Below are 18,411 nucleotides of genomic sequence, written 5' to 3'. Positions count from 1 at the left end.
TCGATAGAACGATATTCTGAGGACCAAGAAAAAATATCGTTGTAGAGATATTATCTTTATATCGACAGGCAACATTATTCTTATTCGTGACCGAATTTCGCTGGGATTGTTATTACCACCAGAAAATTTGCTTTTATGTATTGTTTACAAGAGCTGCTGGAAGGGGCGACCGCTGACGCCATTGCACAGTCTACAACGACGTAAAAACGATTCCCGGACGCGCTCGAAGATACCAGGTATGCTTTTGATGTCGGCCGCATAATTTCCGTCGTCCGCAGCGCGTGATCCTACCCCAGCGCATGCGTTTCGCGACGCTGCTTACGTCAGATATGGTGAGCGAACTCACGAACGCATTCAGCGATCAACTGGCATTAACCTTTCGTCTCCTCTGGACTCGAGCCTGAATGCGTTTTTCGCGATTTTCACTCTCTCAACATGGTTTGCGACACCATTCCATTGTTGGAACAATGGGACATTGTACAAATTCCACATTTTCATGTTCCTCTTGATGCCTACTAACAACTCTCTGAGTTTGTCGGTCCATTAATAGAACACCCTGTATATGATAACGATTACTATATACTTTTGTCTTTTCCACAGAATTTCAGCAATTACTTTTTGGTGTGCAGAATGTTTTAGCGGTAGTGACATCCGCTGCGTCTTCGCGAATTTTTTTTACAATATACGTTTTTTCTGTGATATAAAGCACTGCATTATATTCCATTCAGTTTCTCTGTTAGGTTTTTATTACAGACAATGGTGGAAAATTTTTTTCAACATGAACAATATCTTCAAAAATTATCCTTCTTATCCCGCAACACAAAGCAACTCCTTCAATCTCATCTAGTGGCTTTAACAATTTGGGGGAAATGTTTCGCAGGCCGACAGGAAAATCCTAAAGCTTGCTGTCACCGGTAGACAGCGCCTTCATTTCTAACCCATCTCATTAATGGCAGCAAACAGCGATATTGCCAGAGCTGGTGTTTGGTGAAGTAGCAGTTGAAAACACAGGTGCATTATAGAGCAAACATTCTTGTCCATTTCAGACCCAAAAGCATCATTTTTTAGTTTTTCAAAATTTTTTCATTTTTGATCTTGAAAAAAACATTAAAGACATAAATGTCAGCAAATCATTTATTTTTAATTTCATTTTTCTGTGAACAAATTCACCTCGTTCAATTTAATTTTTTTTTTCAGCTGAGATGATGCAGAATATATTCATCATCTTCACATGCAAGTTTGTCCAGAATTGTATTGCTAAATTTTATTTAATAAATCATACTTTCCCCGAAGGCACTTTCTTCTGGAAGCTAATAACGAGCAACGGAGATACCGATATGGTATCGATTCTGCTTAGCTTTCCCCCCTCTTCCTTCACGGCATCCCCCTCACATATAAATATAATGTTTCTTTTAATCCTTCTATTACATACTACACATAGAAATGGAAAAAGAACAAGTAAAAAAAAAAAGCTACAAAACAAGTTTGAGGTTGGGGGAAAAAGCAAGGCTGTAATAATACTCTCTTAAAACTATGTCCCACGAGAGCTCGCTCGCTTAGGGACGCTGGGTAAGATAATTAAAAAGAATAAAAGTCTTTGTCAGGATACGCGGTCGCCTCGGGGAAGCAATAATTTTTATGGCTTTCAATACAAAAGCAGCGGAACGAACGTCTTCCTTTGAAATGACCGAACAATTACGGATTACTTCACGCCGGCTGTGGTTTTTGCGGTTTATGAACAACAAAGACTTTTATTAACTTTAATTATCTTACCCAGCGTCCCCAAGCATGGTCTCGTGGGACATAAGCTTTATACAGTCATCTCCGTACCGTTCTCCTCCCTACCCTTATTTCTTTTTTTTTCTTTCTTTCTTTCTCTTTCTTCCGTTTTTAACGTGGAACAAGGCTACTACAAGTACGACCACTTAAGGAAAGACAATCATAGAAAGAAAAACGAAAAGAAGATTTCGAGTGGGAAAGAAACCCTGATTTTATCTACTCACACAAAAAATTCCCAAAAAAGGTTGCTTTCTTACCTCAAATCGACGAACACCTTGGCAAGCGAAAGAATGGTGTTTGTATTTGTTCCATAGAACTTCCGACGTAATATTACGTCAGAAATATTGGATGAGTTAAATGCACAAAATGCTTTCAGGAATCCCTCGGTATGGCTCTTCAAGAGTCAAAACACAGTGTGTCATAAAACAAAAAAAGATTTTTGATTTAAACCCTCTTCATATTCATATTTGCAATATTTGACAGAAAAGTTGGGAATAGAACAGCATAAACAAACGGACAACATTTTTTACTTTATTCATGCTGTTCTTTCCCAACCTCTCTCAATTCAAATATCTCATTTTCTGATTTGATCAAATGAGATTTGAATTGAATTTCTAAATTCAAATATCTCATCAAATATTGAAATATTTTTGTTGGCCTCAAGAAAGACATGCCGTACAAAAATTCATATTTCTTATTTTACGACAAAATGTATTTTCAGTCTTGAATGTGGTACAAAGTAATTTTAGTACACATTTTCATCATTTTTTCAATTAGAACAATACCTCCATGACGAACGGTTGATGAGATAAAGTCTAAATTAGGCCTTAAAGGCTACCCTGTATAAGATTAGTCCTGTATATATGATCTTTGATAAGCAAAAAGAGCAATGATCTCAAAGGTTCCAATTTTATTTTCATTTATATGCTGTATATAACGTTATTTTAATGATTTGTTTTGGGCGTGATTTATTTCAAATTTACATGGAAGATGTGAACATTCTTGCAAATTTTTACTATGAAATTTTCCATTTCTCTGATTTTTTTAGATTTTTTTTCCCCCATTCCTTTAATTCTGTTGATTCACACACCGCATAAACAAGTCCTTGAATTTGTATGTCTTCATGTCTTCATTTTCTCGATCTCATGTCACTAGATTCCGTTTTTCAACACGCAGCAAGATTTTGGGAGCCACGAGCTGTATCTGAAGTTTGGCAAATTTCAACGGAATCTAGGGAAAATAAAATTCAAAATTTATACGGAAAACATTTATTGAGGTAATTTCTAAAAGTTTTAGGATAATTGAATGAATTAGAATGTCACGGCTTATATTTTGACATTGAATGGGACTGGGACTCACCTGAGTTTTCTCGGTCTTGTGAAACGTGAAGCTGCGGAGGACGTTCGCCAGACACAGTTTGATTTCGATTAGAGCAAATCGCATGGCAATACAGTTTCTCTGACCAGCACCAAATGGTAAATACACGTACTGATTTCTCGAGGATTTCTCTTCGGGAAGGAATCTGTAAATAACAATAAAAAGAAAAAAAATGAATAAAATTGACAGTGCTGTACCTACTATTTATTACTTTAAAGAAACAGTAAACTGTGCGTGGCCGAAAAAAATTTAGGCTAATAAGATAAGTGTTCTGGGGACAAGCCAAGGTCAGTTATTGATTTGTCAACTGAGTATATCTGTATACTTAATGACCATCCTGATCCGTAAACGAACATATTTTTGCTGTAAGACATTACGTATTAAAAGATTGCAATGTCAAAATTTGATACCAAGCTGTGAGAAAAATGGTAGAAAGAGTATGATATATGATATCCCACTTGCAAACATATCATATATCACTTCATAGCAACAAGAAAATGTCGGACTTCTTAGCTCTGAGTGGGCGATGGTTAACCAATGGTACCACCTAAAACTTTCGAGAAAAAAAATGAGAAATTACCAATAATTCTTGTTGGTTTTGTGATTTTAGAAAATGAGAGAGTATGTAGCTGTGCGTGAAAAATATTCATGAGTTTTGTGCAGGGTATTGATCACATTTGTTTGAAATGAAATGAGAAAAATTAAAATTTTTCACCTTCCTGTAGCTAAAGTTTGTTCACATATAAGTCAATAAACAAAATATTTTTGGCTTCCTTCTAATAGCTTCATTTGAATACTAGAAGACATATTTTTACAAATCGATCACCCCTAAACCACCCACCGACGCTAAGAATTATTTTTAACAGGTGGTCTCGCAGCAAAACCACCGCTCTTCAAAGGGTTAATCCATCAAGATAATAGTGAATCATTTGGCTAAAAATAAGCTTTGAGACATTGCATGATCCCATGTTTGCTGAAGGCGATTCAACAAAGTACTATTAAATGCATGCGACCCTTTTTGTTTTTGGCCAGCAGTGTTTATGTCAAAAATGCTCAACACAGAATAATGATTCATGATTCATCATGATTCATAATTCACAACATACCTTGAAGGAAGAAATTTTTCGGGCTCCGGATAATACTCCGGATCAAAATGTAGTCCATACACTGGTATAAGTATCGTGGTGCCTTTCGGGAGTTTAATATTAGCATCACTGAGCGTGTAGTCACTTGTAGCCATTCGTGATATACTGAAAAATATATATTTAAAATTATGAGCTTTTATCTGTTTTTTCTTTTCCTTTTTGAAAAAAGAAATTTGCTTACATTAAGTAAAACATTGGAATTTGACTGTGAACGAATTTTTCTTCCATAATCATAAATGTCATGAGTAAAAGAATCGCTGCAATTTTTGGATTCATTGGAGCGTTTAGCTAGGAATACAGATAGACAATCAGATATGAAATGTGATATGTGTCAATATTGAGAAATGTCGAAGATAAGTCTGGGTTGAAAGTTTAAAATTTTTGATCACTGAGGGATCTTTCGCAATATCATTTGTAGAGAATATTAATCTGCGCGTTTTGAAGTACTTATTTTTGTCAAATAAATTTGTAACACGTTTTAAAGAATAGTAAAATTTATAAATATATTTTTCTTCTGTTACTAGTTAACGCGTTTTGACCCTACAATAGAGAGCTGAGGGAACATCATCTCTTCAGAACATCACGGTTTGAATCCACATACGCGTAAACCTGTAAAATAATTTAAAAAAATCATTGTTGAAAACTGATCATATTTTTCTTCACAGTCCTTTGTGGGGGGCCCCCTTCACCTCTTGCCGTGGCTCCTCTTTATTCTGATTTTCATCCGTGCCCCCCCCCAGAACATCCCAGGACCACGAGGGGGCCATATGGCCTCAGGTTGAGAAACACTGGCCTAAAGTACCAAAGGGTGTTTAGAAGTGTCGCGCGAGTTCGATACCCTGTTCGCCTTTGTCAGAAACTCTCCTGACACAGGGAAACAACAAACACGGCGAGTCCCATATCGAGAGGTTGGTGCGCTAACCTCTCGATATAGGTTTTCTGACAAAGACGAACAGGGTATCGAACTCGCGCGACACTTCTAAACACCGGTAGGGGGCAGAGATGATAATTTTTCAAAAAAATCAATATCTCTACAAAATTAGCCAGTTTTTCTGTATATCTTGTCTTTTAAGGAGTTGAGATATCTCGCTGGTGCAGCTTAAATTGCTGCTTAGCAGCTAACCACTAACCAGCATAGAAGAAATCAATAAACATCCAGTAAAATGTCGCACAGAATATTTTTAATTGGGGAGGGTGGGGGAAGCTTGCTTTTGATTTTCAGCTGGTGCAAAATAAGGAGGTTAAGAAAATTTATTCCATTGAGAAATCAGCTATACAAAATATCTACGCTCGTCATTGCTAAAATACAAGGCTTTCAAGAGGGTGAGATATCTCGTTTATGCCGGTGAGGAGGAGTCCATGAATCCATTAAATGATTATAAGTTTCCTATTGGTGATAAAAAAAAAGAAACTCACCCCCCAGCAGGCGGATATTTTCGCAGTGTCTCAGATACTACGGCATCCAAATATTTGAGAGTTTGTACATTTTCATAAGTCACCTGCGTCAATGAGAAGGAATATCTGTTGCAATTTAATAACGAAAACAATAGAATCGAATCAAATCATTTACAATCAAATTTCATCAATGAATAGAATTTGATAGCATAAAAAATCAATTCTCTCACCATTGAAATTGATATTTACTTCCGATTTAGTGTTGTAGAGTTATTATAATTAGATTCTCACCTCCTTCTCGCACATTATTAGTTCATCAATTTCTTCGATGAGAGTTTTCTGATACTCTTCGTTTAGAGCAAGCTCGTATATAGCGAATGTGAGTGTTGATGCCACAGTTTCGTAACCACCTACGAAAAATCCCACACAGGTTGCCATAAACTCGATCTCACTCAATCCTGTAATAGTAATGAAATCGGGTATGAATCGGGTTTATCCTGACTGTTTCAGACCGAACACACAACCTTCGCCACACGTGAGTCTCGTACTATAACCATTACTCCAAAGTGGTTGTCGGATTCAAGCACAATTAAATGTAGCTATTGTTAAACGTCGCCAGCAAAAATTTCACAATGGTTCGCTCATTTCGGCCAATCACGATGCGCTAAATTTCTACAATGTAGCTATAAATGTAGGGATTGTTTACAAGCCCCCGGCGTGGGGATTCTTGTTTTCTACCCTTTTCTTCACATATTATACATTCAAAATGTTTTAGCTTTAAACCCACCTATTTTACCGTCAGACACTCCAGTACTTTGCGAATGTCCATTGGCGCGGCTCGGTTGATTGTCATCATGCAATGTACGTTCTTGTTTATTGTCATCTGCCACATGTCGACGATTCATATCCCGAGCGTCCAGTAGCACTTGAAGTAAATCGCTCTTGACCTACGGATATTGAAGATCTTAAATTGTATCTGGAGACTTTAACAGCAACCAACTGAAAATAAAATGCTAAAATATTGGAAATGAGCGCATATTCCCACCTTCTTACTGTCTTCTCGATTTTCTATCAGATTCTTTGTAGCCTTTACGAAAAATTTAGAACCAAACAGATCCGATGCTTTCAGTCTCAAAGCTTTTGCAACACGGTTGAAGGAAACTAGATGAAAAAAAAAATTACATTGGTCAGTTTGAATAATTTTTTTGAATTATAAATGATTCTTCCTGAAGGGATTTGCATTTCTCCCGGCGAGGGGCGTTGGGGCGCCGATAAGAATAATAAATTGCATCAAATACATTCTATTTATTTGATCTCAATTATGCAAATCCCTACAGAAAGCGCGAACTGCGGCTTATACGGCGAAATTAAATTTTTTCAATTCGACCCGGTCGGGATTATGAACAGAACCACCTACCAACCCCCCTTCTATAGTAGAAAGCCTCCGCGCGAAGCTCATCACGTCACTGAAGTCTTCCATTTCACCTATAGTCATTGGATGTGCTGCAAAAAATCAGGATTTCGCAAACGTCGGCCTGCTATATCCAATGGCTACAGGTGGAATGGATGACTTCAGTGATGTCATAGCTTCGCGTCGAGGCTTTCTGCTATAAAAGGTGTTTGCTCGTCAGATAGCTGTCAATCTGCATTTATGAGAATCAGAGCCGCCGTTAAGGGTGTGGGACAAGTGCGGTCTCACCGGGCCCAGAATTTTGGGGACCCACCTTTACGGTAGCAATAATTTCTTTCATAAATTCTGGAAATCTGCATTATCATTCAAAAAGAAATAATTCTGAATTTCCACCATATCTGGAATTTTTAAAATAATTTCTGAATTTTCATCAGTTCTGGAATTACAATGAAACCTCGATATAACGATATTCTGCGGACCTGGGAAAAATATCGCTGTAGAGGTATTATTAATAAAATATCGAGAGGCAGCAGTTTAACATTCGAATATAGACATTTCTGAACAAGACTCGAAAAAATATCGTTGTAAAGGCAGGCCCGTCATTTAGGGGGCAGGAGGGGCCGTTGTCCCCCCCCCCCCCCGGCTTTTGAAAATACACTACAAATGATATGTACAAATATATATATGTGCGTGCCTTTAGTACATGCTCTTTGCCCTCCCCCCCTGGAAAAAATTGAAATGACGGCCCTGTGTAAAGGGATTTATCGTTGTATCGATTAACACTTGTAGCGAGGTTTCACTATATTTTTATTATTCTATATTTTCACCAATTCTGACTGAATTTTCGATTCCTCTTCCTCACAGAAGAAAAAAAAAATCGGGCTGAGGGGCCTAGCTATTATTTTCGCGACGGGACGGGCCCCCATGAATGGAAAAGGTGGCCCTGTATGGGTTGCATGTACTTTCTTATCGAACACTGTACTGCAACGATTAATGCAGTCATTTCTTCCTTTTCCAGGTCATTAAAAAACACGTCTCACATCCATGGGTGTTGAAAAAAAACCAGGGTTTTTCAAAAAGTCAAAACAGATATCACGAACAACACACATATTGACTTCACTTCGACTCATGGCGTAAAGGCTGAAGCAAACTACACTGACGTGACGTGAATTCCCGTCATGTCAGAGACGCGGTAAATTCTGTGATGTGGAAATTCCACGTCACGTAATTTTGTACATCACAGAATTTCCACGAATAAGATTTCACAAATTCGTTATCGTAGCGTGTTTTGGCCTTGATGCATCTCTTAAAACATCGGACCAGTGTGCACACACCGTATAATGTCTGATATGATCCTGCGCCATCTGACGTGACGTAGTTACGCGACACGTCACGTCAGTGTAGTGTGTTTCCGCCGTAACTTCTTCATCCAGCTCGTACAGAACAGCATCAAACAGGGGAACTTATGGGAGTCAAAGATTCGGTACGCCCTGAGAAAATGTATCTACCTCTCTCTCTTCTTTCAGGCAGTTGAGAAAGCCACACGAAAAAAATTTTAAAAAAATGTTTTTATACTCACGGAATAAAACCATCTGAAGTTGGTTCGATTTTCCAAAGACATCCCTTGCCGCTACAACGAATGGATTGTCGGGATCGTTGTGGGAATCGATCTTGGACCCGAACGCCGTACATACGATCGCGTCCATTGTAAAAGCCCCGAAAAACCTTTTGTGTTAAAAAATTTAAATTTTTCGTAAGTGTCTTCAAACAAAATTCTACAGCTTTCGTTAACGCTATAAATTTAAATATACGACCTTTTCACGTCTATCAGTTCTCCGGACGACGCGACGATTCTGAGATTATTTTTCAATGTTTCCGAGCAATCTAAAATCATGTTCGCCATCTAAAATACAAGCATTTTAATGTGTATGAATTAAAAAAAAATGTTTTAGTCATGATTAAGCTTTAAATGAGGAGCTTTAAAAAAAAGGAACATTTCCACAATTTCTAAATTTACAGCATAAATAAAAAAGTTTTTTTCCTCCAAGATTGGTTGCTTTACAAAAGTTGAAAATATCCCAACAGGTAGCATATAGGAATCGTAGAAGAATGTTTATATAATATGTTTCTCGTTCAACATTCAAGGGAGTTTATCTGCATTTAAATTTTGAAAATGTTCTGTTTTCAATGCAAATTAGTAGATACATTACCTTTCGATCAAAATTGGAGCTGGTTAAATATGAAAATTGAAAATTTCTATGCCAGCGCTGATTCCAGAATGTCTCGCCAAGCTAAAGATTACTACTCACACGTGAGTAATATAAGAAACGCTATCGTTCCATTTTAAGGGTCGGGGGGGGGGGGATACTTCCAGTCCACAAAACTAATTTTTTCAGGAGACAGAAAAGAAAGCTTTCTCGCTTTCTGCGCATGTCACAAATTCCTTTTTTACTGCGCACGTGAAGGGCTTTGATCATTTTTCCCTCTGCGCACTGTGATTAAACTCATTGCCCCCCCCCCCCATGTCGTATCTTTCTCCTTTTATAACGGCGGACTGAAAGAATTTTTGCTTCTGGTGTTTTACGTGGTCGAAAGAGACAGTTCTGAGTTATAAAACCACAAAAATATTAATTTTTTGACTGAAACAGTTTTTCCCCTTCGGTCCCCCTCCGGTCCTTCCTATTGAAGGACCGGACCAATCATTCTACGACGGAACCTCCCATAACGGACACTTTTGTCAGTGGACAGCTCCTCTAACACGTGCAGTTTTTTGAATTACGTCGACGGAACTCAACGTATTTTACTATCCATTAAAGGACACTCGTTAGCGGACAAAATTTTCGGTCCCATGGTCATCTGTTATCAAGAGGTTCTATTGTAGAATAACACTTTGAAATCACTTCTAGAAGGAACGTTTTGAAAAAAAAAAAAAAATCCCTTTACACACCAACAGGACAACCGCTTCGTTATGCTATTGGTGTTTTTGTTGTTTTTGTGTGAAAAGTTTCCCTTTGAATGAAAAATACCGAAGTAAATGTACAAGGTGGATATGTTCCCTTTTGGTAGAAACAACCAACTTTGCGCATTGTGATTTCGACAAGAAATATTCCCGTTTGAATATAAAACCTGTTTCATAATCCGATAGAGCTCATCGCAAAGATTCAGAAACCGTTGAAAATTGCACTTCGGAAAAATATGGAAATGTTCCTTTTTGAAAATTAGTTCCTTAAATAACGAACTTTCAATGAGAAATTGCGCGCAGAAATGATTTTAAATTACTTCGTCTGATACTGACTTTTCTAATTTTGCCAGTTGAAAAGCCTGGACTCAACAATGTCCTGACTCTTCTCCAGTCTTCACCTCCAAGGATTGTAACATTGTTGTCAAAATAAGGATCACCAGTTACGAAATCCTGCAATTAAGGAATAACAGGTACTACAAAGTAGCCTACCGCACTAATATCCATATCACATGTGTGGTCAATAAGTTTCACCTTGTTAACTTCATTCTTTTTATTTTATCCTAAATGTTTCATTGCCTTACATTTTTAACGCGCACAACATTGTTTCATTATTTGTGCATCATTATATTTATTGGAGATTAATATAGTAGTTAATTACTATTATTTTTTTCTTTCGAAGACACAATATGCACCACTTACCATGCGATCGGCAAAGAACTGGAAATCTTTGACAAGGATCTGTCTTATCAAATCAGGATCTCCTACTGTCAATTGTGGACGTCCAAAAACGTAGGCTCTGTGATCACATGTAACATACAGGATAGAAATGTCTAAATCAATTCCCAAAAATCAACATTTATTGTAGTGTGCTTTTACAGTCTGAAACTAAGATGAAGGATGACTCGTACTTCACGAAATTTCTTTTCTATCTGATAAATGTGTATTCATTTTTATCTTCAAGCCCGTTCACACGATTTAAGTGATTCAGTAGTCAACTAAATTTTAACACGTCATGTGCTCAAAAACTGTCTCAACGTAGGTAGGTCATCAAGTAGTGAATGCTCATTAGATAATACGAAGCCACAAACACTGGCGTATGCGCATAGTACCTACTTTATCGAAAAAATGGACTGGACTATGCAGCCTACTTAACCATAAATCACTTGCCTACTTAACCATAAATCACTTGCTTACTTAACCATAAATCACTTGCTTACTTAACCATAAATCACTTGCCTACTTAACCATAAATCACTTGCCTACTTAACCATAAATCACTTGCCTACTTAACCATAAATCACTTGCCTACTAAACCCGTACAAACGAGTCTTTAGTTGAAGAAATAATTGGTCAGAAAGAAAATTAATTTGTTTCGCACTGCTTATGGTACGCATCATTTCTAGTACGTAATACTGAATTCAGGATAAAAACTGCACCGTTAAGTAAACAGGTCACACTTTTCAACGCTTAAAATAACTCAGAATGGGACGTTATAATATATGAGGTAGCTCACTGACATTATACAGTAAATGCAAGTGATGCTTACTGATTGAATCTGTCAAGACAAATCTATCGATATCTGATTGATGTGAATATGTATTCAAGGATAAATACCAAGCTAGAGCCGTCGATTACCGTAATGACGGTACCGTAAATGAGCATTCGCGCCCATATTTGTGGCCGTCCCGATGGTACGAGCTATCTCAATTATTTCGCAGTTCAGTTCAACTTGAGTTTGTAAATAAACTTCAGTCAAGTAAACTTTTATCTGTACATAAAAAAATGTGCTAATGCTGCACTTTGATTTTATTATCACATAATATAATTAGTAAAATTCGAAACATATTTGTCTTCAATGATTCGTGTAACTCGTCAGTTTGATTAATCTTTTGTAAGAGAGTCACAAACAAGTTCATAACCTACGTTTAGGATTTTAGTAATCATGAGTTTTATTGACGATACTGACAATAGAAAGATACTAACCCGTATAATTTCTTATTATTCTTATAGCCAAGACGGATAAGTTCATGCAATGGCTGTCAATGAAATTTAAAAAAAAAGAAGTCATAATTTGAAAAGATATTGGCATGTACAATACAAATAAATTGAGGCAAAGTGGGGGGGGGGGGGGTAGATTTAAATCCGGAAAAAAATTCCCGGTAAATTGTCGTTAATTTCTATCATGAAATTCCCAATAAATTTATAATTGTGGAAATGAACGAAGTCGTTCTAAAATGTACCTACGAAATTTAACAAAAATTGCACAATCCTACGCTCAAAGTTTTCCGTGAGGTTTGACGAATCTCATGGAAAATATACTAGAACCTAAACAAGTGCTCTTCTGGAAAAATACTCACAATATTTATTTTTGAGGGTATTTGACAGTATGCTGAACATAATGAGATTAGTGACTGAAAACTGCCTTGTCTTAATTAATTTGCTCATTAATGTTATTTCAAAAGTTGCACTTTCAATCAATAATTTTTTTCCTGATATTGGAATACTTATACAGTCGGCCCCCGTATTCGCGGGAGTCACGTTCCGGAGGTGACCGCGAATACGGAAATCCGCGAATAACAGAAACCATAAGTTTTTTGTAAATCTCGTTTATTGAACATCAGGAGACGCAGTGATAGTAGGATATGTAAAAGAGGATGGAGATGTTTTCTGAAAGAACATTGTGATTTCTGTGATTGCCGTTTCTTCTTCATATCATTAAGTATTTTGGAGTATGTTGATAAGACTTCCTCTAATTTTTCGTTGTGAAGAACGTACCATAGAAGGATCTATGTCATGAAAATAATCTATTGCTGATTTGAACTTGCGAAGCCATCCCGCTATGTTACACTTGGTGAAGTGGTCTTCTACTTCTTTATCTTGATCTTCTCCATCTGGTACAGCTTCAGTTTCAGGAGCAGTCACTCAGCTTCATTAATTCCTCTTCGGTTAATGTCTTTGAATCGGTATTAATTAGCTGGTCAATTTCTTCTATATCCATATCATTGAACCGTTCTCCCCTCACCTGTTTCGCTAACGTGACAATGTTTTTTTTATAATTTCTTTGGAAATTTTCTAGCTGCATCCTGGTCGGCAGAGGCTTGATCGTCAGTGGTTTTTTTTACATTGCGTAATCGAAGTCGTTACTTAAACCTATGAAACCAACCTTTACTTTCATAAAGTTCTAATGAAATAGACCAGCTCTTTCCTTTATAGAAGTGTAAAAGTTTTTCGTCTTTTCCTTTATAATATTACAATCAATTTGAATAACTTTTCTGTGGCAGTCTTGACCCACAAAAAAACAGCATTTTCTGTACGAGAAATACACGGGTCCCGTAGGCAATGCAACGTTTTCGCTGCCATGGGTGCAGCTACAGCCCCGGCTGATTGAATTTCAGATTCTTTTTTCTTCATATATCTCACTGCAGTTGATTCCAATGATAGCGGGCAACAGCAGCAATTAATTTATTTTCTCCAAGCATATATATAGTCAATATACCTAATTTTTCTTATAAACCTTTCACTTTTTTTTTGTTTTTCCGAAACATTATCAGTAGCACTAGAAAAATGAGCCATCCTAAATACGTACAACTAAAATAAACAAAACACGTGAATGACGATTCCTGGATATTGCCAAAAAAAAAAATTCAATGAAGAAAAAAAACCGTGAATACGGGGGGGGGGGGGGGGTCGACTGTATTTTTAGTACTGAATATTTTCAATTCAATCCATTTCAATGATGGAAAAAATAATTTTTCGCAGAGAGACTTCTAAATAAAAATGAGTGAAATTTTCAATTGAAACTGAGATAGAAATATTCCATGACGATTATCGAATCTCTTTACTAGGTGAATATTTCAATTACGGAACTTTCATAATGCATTATTTTCCATACCTCATGCACGTCTAAATGTAAGCATAACATCACGTGTTCATTTACGTTTTTTTTTTCGAGTTAATACACTAAATCGAATCACATTTCGATCAAGTTCTAAAAAATAAAACCTATAAACTTACGTAGATGAAGATGGCCAGCATACCAACTGCAGATTTTAAGTTGGAAGAATATGGTATCCCTGCGTCTTTAAAGATATTTTCTGACAGGAATAGACTATAAAATACAAAATATAAACCCCCTTTTTTTTTTTTTTGGTTCCAAATTCAAAGTAAAACGAAGTTAGATCGTCTCGATTACAAATAGCAATAACTTTATTAAGAATATTGGGAAAAATAGAAAAGTTATGTATAGTACATTCGGGTAATATGGAATACCACTTTTATTTTTCGATTGTTTCAATTTGTAACAAGGTAGAGAAACCTGGAACCTGTATTTCTAAAAAAATTGATTTTTTTTTTTGTTTTTGCATTGTGCAAGTGTATCGTATTTAAAAATAAATATTATGTCTAAGAAAATAAGCATTTAAAAAAATCATTTTTGGGAGATAATGTGGGATATTCCGCCTATTGGGATTCCTATTCCGCCCCAAGACCGTCAAGGTGGGTGCACAGAGAACAGGACACACATTATTTCTAGACCTTTCCTCTTCTATCTTACTAAACTTTCCCTCTTGAAGAGATATTCTAGCCCAACTCAGATAGTACTTATAATATTCCATAATACCGGACACGCATCTGTGATAAAATAGCATTCCTCCTAACCGAAAAGAGCCGCTAGCTAAAAATGAGCACAGCACAATAAAATACAACACTTATGATGTACATTGTGCTTAGTTTCAAATTATTGGACACATTTTCAATAATCAGTAAACATTTTTGAAAACTTGCCTGAGTAACTTAATCAAAACAAAAAAAAAGTTTTCAATGTTTCCAAAGTCTGAACCGTTCCTCATAAAACTGTAGTCGATCCGGCCACTATCAACTACCGTAATAGTATTCTTTGGGTCCATGAAAATTTGCATTCGTTTAAAGCCAATTTAAAATTACGATTTCGCCCAGTACAACTATCACTAAATGATACTCAAATGTTGCTTTTTCTGTATTTTATTTTATTTTTTTTATTTTTTGCTGCTTTTAGTTCAAGATGCTTTGTGAGACCAGAGGGGACCCCCCCTTGAAGCAATCGTCTCATTCCAAACGTACATCCAAACCTTATCCGACGCCAAAACTCGTGCCTCATTCATTTCCCCGTTTATGATATGACTTTACACCACTTTGGAATAAAACGGTTTCGCCATTTCATTTTCTACTAATGAACTTTTTCTGCAATATAGTGATAACCAGTTGAACTAGAGTCAAGCCATTTGTACACAAAAACAGATTGAAGGTAAATATACCCATACATCTGTACCTGAGAACCATACTATTTCATTTCGTTTTCATTCGTTTTTCATTTCAAACCAATGGATATACGATAGTATGGTTCTGAGGTACTGTTGTGGTGTTAGTCAAGATTGCATGAGAAAAATGACTTACACCAATCTTCTCTAAACGGCTCATACAGTCCGTTTTTCGTGTATCTTGTGTTAATAAATGGGGAGAACAACTTTCTCCCCATAATCTAATCTTTCTCAAAATTTGATTAGTTTCTTCGCTATAATTTCTGTAATTTTTAGTCACTGTATTTAATAATTAATATCCATATTTGTTATGGATATTTTTTTCAGCCACCATGTTGAGCGATTTGCTTAATATCGCCATCGAATTTGAAAACATTCAAAAATACCAACAGGAATAAAACTTTTCATATTACCTACTATTTCTATCTATCAATTCCATAAATTGATAATTCTGAATTTCAAATTTATGCATTACATCTGTTGCACGTTAATAGTGGTTAAGTGCTAATAGTGGTTTTGAGAGAAAAATAATAATTACCTGTAAATAATCCATGTCATAAAGCAAACGAGCAAGAACACCAAAGAAAGGCTAATAACATCCATCTTCGAAAAAAAAGACTAGAAATTTTGGGTGTATGTTTTTATAATGTCAAGAAGCAACTTCAAGTGACTAATAAAAACAAAAACATCGACACGTGTTGCCGTGGGCAATCGCAGAAAGAGATTAAAAGAACTCAATGATAAGGCTTATGAGAAAGAGGTCTGGACTTGATCGGAGGGAAAAAATGATATTTTTCGCGTAAGTAGTTTTTTGGCAAGTGGCCATCATTTTGAAGTTTCTCTTTTCTTCATTTTTTGTTTTGTTTCCGATCGATGGTGAAGGCCAGAGGCTCTTATTCAACGGACTGTACGAAAAAAGAACGAGGAAAAAATTAAAAGCACAACGCAAAAATAACCTTTCAATAGATTTGATAGATGAGTTACAAAACGTTCGTGTATCCTCTGTAACTATTGATTCGGAATATAAATGGTATCTGCTTGAACAAATGAGGAGGCGAAATGATACAAAAGTGAAGGAGCAATCTGCTACGTAATCGACATGCAGTTAGTTTTGTTTTTGTTTTTCAGATTGCGGACACATTGATGTAATTTTAAGAGTGCAGTATACATTCAATATCCGTTTTAATCGACTTAGAAAGTGCCTTTGATACTGTAGATCTAACTCTACTATTACATAAGATGGAGAGAGCTGGAATCCATGGTGAACTTTTGCTGTTATTTGAGATGTACTGTTATGGACAAATGCAAACAGTCCATATTGAAAATGAAAAAAGTAACTATGTTGAAATAAAAAAAGGAATACCTCAAGGAACAGTACTCGGTCCCACTCTTTAAATAATAGTTGTATTAATGAATAATGAATTCTAAAATTGCATGGTAGAATATTGTCTTTCGCGGATGACACTGTATTATATGTTAAAGATAAAAATATTTCTCATTTTATTACTAAAGTGGAAGACGACCTTACACGGATCAACACGTGGCTAGCAAAAAATAAATTACTTCGAAACGTAGAAAACACAAAATTTATGTGTCCAGAAACTAGAGATATAAGACCTGAAACTCCAATATTAATAAGAAGATTGCACGTTTGTAAATACCCCCCACCCCCAAAGCTGTTTTTGCAGTCACATAGAATGAGTAAGAGAATATACCTATTTAGGTGTAGTTATACTAGATAATCTCTGAAATGGAATAGCTATTCTAACAATGTCTGTAATGGCATAAGAAAACAAATTGCAACTTTATATAGATTTACAGTTTTTTAGATATATAACAGTTTCCCACGCTTGGACCCACTCGAGAATAACTTAAGCTATTACAGTGTGGGGAGGTGCCCACGATAACATCAAGAATTTAATTTACACCTATAATTGTATAAAACGTAAGATAATAACGTTTAATAATCCAAATCTACTAAAATCAGAAATTTTAATTCTTGACCTAAGGTAAGTTTTTTGCGATTGCCATTTTAATTGGGTTGCAGTATTTTAGTGATATATGTCATTTATATTGCTATGGGCATCTTTTTCTCAGCCACCTCGTTGGGCATTTTGCCTGTTGTGGCCTTGTATTTGTATTTCTATTTGTATAAATTTATGTGCATAAAATTATAATTTTCATGTCTAAAAACCAAATATATGGTTTTTTTTTGATGATGTGGCACGTCTTTTGGCAAACTGCGGCTTTGACTGTCGCGACCGCAAGTGGCTACTCGGGTGGGAGGGGGGGGGCGGACTGTTCGGGGGTGCAGGGGGTTGCAGGGAGGGCGGGAATGGGTGTCGGCGTTCGGATGGCTTCATGCGTGGTCGGGAGTGGCGCGTCGGTTGGGGCCCTTGTTGCGAGGCGTCCGTGTTTTTCTTGGTGGGGGGGGGGGGTGTCCCCGTCCTGTGGAGGGTTCTCTCTCGTGTCCGCGGTGGAGGTTCGTGGGGATGGTCGGGAGTCTCCCTTCGTGTTGGGGCATGTTGGGGTGTTGTGGGCCGCGTCAGCGGGACTGGGGGGGGGGGGTATTGCCCCCGCGGTGATGTGCCCTGGGATTGGGGGTTTGGGTGTGGGGGGGTGTGGTTGTGCTGCTTGATTGGCGGGATGTTGGTCCCGGCCGGCTTGAGTTTTTTTCCGGCACGCCCACGATCTCACGATCAATGAGCTTATATCGCAAAAGCGACAGAGCCTGGGCGTGCTCGGTTCTATACTAATACTAATACTAACCATAATTTATTTCTCAAAACTAACAACGATAGAACCTTAAATAGATACAATTTCTTGTACTATTCAAATCCAAAAACAAATAAATACCTTGTTCAAAAGAGTATAAATCACCTAGGACCAACCATTCGTGACGAATTCGGAAAAAAATTATCGGACGTTACAATAAATAAACATTTCGAGAAATAATTTTTTTTTCGAATTCTATAACTAATTTTGAAACGCTTATCGAAAATATATAAATAAGTAACCACACACAAGGCAAAATTTGAAGTACTCCAA

At 36.7% G+C, this 18,411-nt stretch overlaps 1 protein-coding gene across 1 annotated transcript; it reads right to left on the bottom strand.

Annotated features, from left to right (window-relative positions):
* Nucleotides 1–2,480: 2,480 nt before the first annotated feature.
* On the bottom strand, nt 2,481–16,136 carry LOC149081739 (cytochrome P450 3A21-like). The gene is made up of 14 exons (XM_089237164.1): nt 15,902–16,136; nt 14,084–14,177; nt 12,053–12,105; nt 10,769–10,865; nt 10,403–10,519; nt 8,922–9,010; nt 8,687–8,832; nt 6,742–6,857; nt 6,484–6,643; nt 5,988–6,154; nt 5,718–5,800; nt 4,263–4,406; nt 3,139–3,301; nt 2,481–3,009 (listed from the first exon to the last, which is right to left on the bottom strand). The coding sequence occupies exons 1-14, from the start codon at nt 15,964–15,966 to the stop codon at nt 2,923–2,925; spliced, it is 1,581 nt and encodes a 526-aa protein (XP_089093290.1). The 5' UTR covers nt 15,967–16,136; the 3' UTR covers nt 2,481–2,922.
* Nucleotides 16,137–18,411: the final 2,275 nt, after the last annotated feature.

This window comes from Pholcus phalangioides, unplaced genomic scaffold (assembly GCF_987345545.1).
Source record: "Pholcus phalangioides strain wild (caught in Gottingen) unplaced genomic scaffold, Ppha-v1.0 ptg000009l_1, whole genome shotgun sequence".
NCBI lineage: Eukaryota > Metazoa > Arthropoda > Arachnida > Araneae > Pholcidae > Pholcus > Pholcus phalangioides.
Note: the sequence above shows the minus strand (reverse complement) of the source record. Positions and strands in the feature narration are given on the sequence as shown.

Bases quoted from the DNA above. Each gene is read 5' to 3' on its own strand.
- LOC149081739 (XM_089237164.1), bottom strand. From the start codon at position 15,966: ATGGATGTTATTAGCCTTTCTTTGGTGTTCTTGCTCGTTTGCTTTATG. The intron at 10,866-12,052 runs GTTAGTATCTTT...ATGTGATCACAG, and splicing joins AATAATAAGAAATTATACGG to AGCCTACGTTTTTGGACGTC. The intron at 4,407-5,717 runs GTGAGTTTCTTT...TATATTTTTCAG, and splicing joins AAATATCCGCCTGCTGGGGG to TATATCACGAATGGCTACAA.